This window comes from Nematolebias whitei, chromosome 2 (genome assembly GCF_014905685.2).
Source record: "Nematolebias whitei isolate Nwh7 chromosome 2, NemWhi1, whole genome shotgun sequence".
In the NCBI taxonomy this organism is placed as follows: Eukaryota; Metazoa; Chordata; class Actinopteri; order Cyprinodontiformes; family Rivulidae; genus Nematolebias; species Nematolebias whitei.
Genome location: NC_056499.1, coordinates 9,528,399 through 9,530,457, shown reverse-complemented (window position 1 = coordinate 9,530,457; position 2,059 = coordinate 9,528,399). Strand labels below are relative to the sequence as shown.

General features: G+C 42.8%; 1 protein-coding gene across 1 annotated transcript in view; it reads left to right on the top strand.

Moving 5' to 3' along the window:
• The first annotated feature begins 512 nt into the window (after nt 1–512).
• The window catches only part of LOC119428864 (aquaporin-9), an 8,120-nt gene continuing 6,573 nt past the window's right edge, over nt 513–2,059 (top strand). Inside the window, exons 1-2 of the mRNA XM_037696560.1 lie at nt 513–787; nt 1,453–1,579. Coding sequence (XP_037552488.1) covers nt 686–787; nt 1,453–1,579 — 229 coding nt within the window. The 5' untranslated portion in view covers nt 513–685. The remainder of the gene's footprint in view (nt 788–1,452; nt 1,580–2,059) is intronic.

Here is a 2,059-nt window from a genome sequence, read left to right as displayed (position 1 = left end):
CACTGACTGCATTTAAATTTAAATGAATGTTTATTATAAAATAAACACTCATAGCGCTTCATCTTGGTAATTCAGGTTTGTATTGTTCAACTAATTTAAAATGTGAATCTGACAAATAGTCCAATCTAAAAATAAATGTTACAACTGAATCTGAAAGGTGTTGTGAAGAATATCAATTTTAAATGTTTATATTTTATTGTTATTGGGTAGAGGCGCAAAAATTTTAATAGATAAATGTGCTTTTCTGACTCATTCATATCAATAAACATGTTTAGCTTTAAATTAATACATTTTAATGTAAGTCACTATTTAAAGTAATGCTTGAATAATGAATTTTAACGTAATTATTTTTTTCATATTGACAGAAACTGCATTTTTGAACGTTTTGCATTAAACATACACGCTAACCACTTTAAACAAAACTATTAAATATATCTGCAGATGAATGGATCAATAATTCATGTTGTTTTCAGGCTGTGTGTAGATGTGGGGGCCGCTCACATCATGCAGACCCCTTGTGGTTGTGCAGGGAAGCAGAGGAGAGCTTAACGTGGCCCTCAGCTCGCTCTGCTCTGCTCCACGAGTGGGAGGAGGCGACGACCTGCACCGACTCCCACACACACTTCATCCCAGTTGTTGCTGTTTGTTGTGTTCGGAGCAAGACCCCGAAGGAGGTGCAGAAAACATGGAAGATGAGAGCCGGAGGAAGATGAAGGCGAAGTTTGGCCTGAGGCAGGACATCTTCAAGGAGTTCCTGGCAGAATTTCTGGGGATATTTGTCCTGATAGTGAGTATCGCTCCCTGTGCACCTGTCATCCAGCTTAAACTGTCGCTTTAAAGCTGTCAGCCCGTCGGCTATTAAGATGCCAGACAGTCTGTTTGTTAACAGATGATTAGAGGAGAAGCTGTAGCTCAGACCTGATGGACAATTCTTTAAAACATGTACGTTTGAAGCATCATGAGCTAACTGAAGTAAAATCAAGGGATTGTATTAATTTGGGCAAATCACGGTGCACTTTGCAGAACAGACTGTTAAAAAGTTCTTCACCTGCGTTGCAATGCACAGTAGGACACTGGAGTGATTCTGTGCTCCCATGCTGTCCTGACCTCCACCTGACAGACTTTCCACGCTCCACCTGTCACCTCCTGAAAGAGTCTGCTTTAATGCCCATGATGGCTCGTCAGAGGGTGATGCAGCTTCTACAACAAGCCTTTTTATTTTTGGATGACTGCTCTCGCCTCAACACTTTTTTTTTTTGCTCCCTCCCCCGTCTATCTAAATTAGTTGAGGCCTTTACCCAATAAGTGAGGGATTAATGAATGATTTGAGCAGCAGCTTGTGGCAGTCGGAGGCTGTTTGTGGACAGGAGGGCTGGCGTTAATGGCGACTGTAATTGGGACGATCAAAAATGAGCCTTTTTACCTCTTTCTGTTCTTGTTCTTGTGTCCCAGCTCTTTGGATGTGGCTCAGTGGCCCAGACGGTGCTGAGTGGAGGGAGTCTCGGAGAGCCGCTCACCATCCACATTGGTTTCACTCTGGGAGTCATGATGGCCGTCTACATGGCAGGGGGGGTCTCAGGTACAAGCGGCTCACATGCAGGGCAGGAGGAGGAGTGTGTGGTCCCCTGGGCTGGAGATACTTTTGGGGCCCTATTGACGTTTTTAATGCATTTACACACCTGATCATGTGCACATGAACGTCAAGGGTTCTGGTCACAGTAGAGCTGCTCTTTGACTTAACGTCTAAAACCTAAAAAAATAAACTACAGAAAGAACGTTTGGAAATAGTAGAAAATCTGTCACAGTTTTTAAATCAGCCATCGCTGAAGGACTCATGCATTGATCTGAACTGTTACTTATTTTATACTTATTTTCCATCCATCCATTATCTTCCACTTATTAATTATTTATTATTAAATAAGGGGAGTGGTGGCGCAGAGGTTAGAAAAGGTGGACCTGTGATCGGAGGGACGCTGGTTCCACTCCACGGACTGACAACATTAAAATATGGAAAGGTGAAACACCCACACCTGCCTCCACCCTCATTTGCCCCACTCTG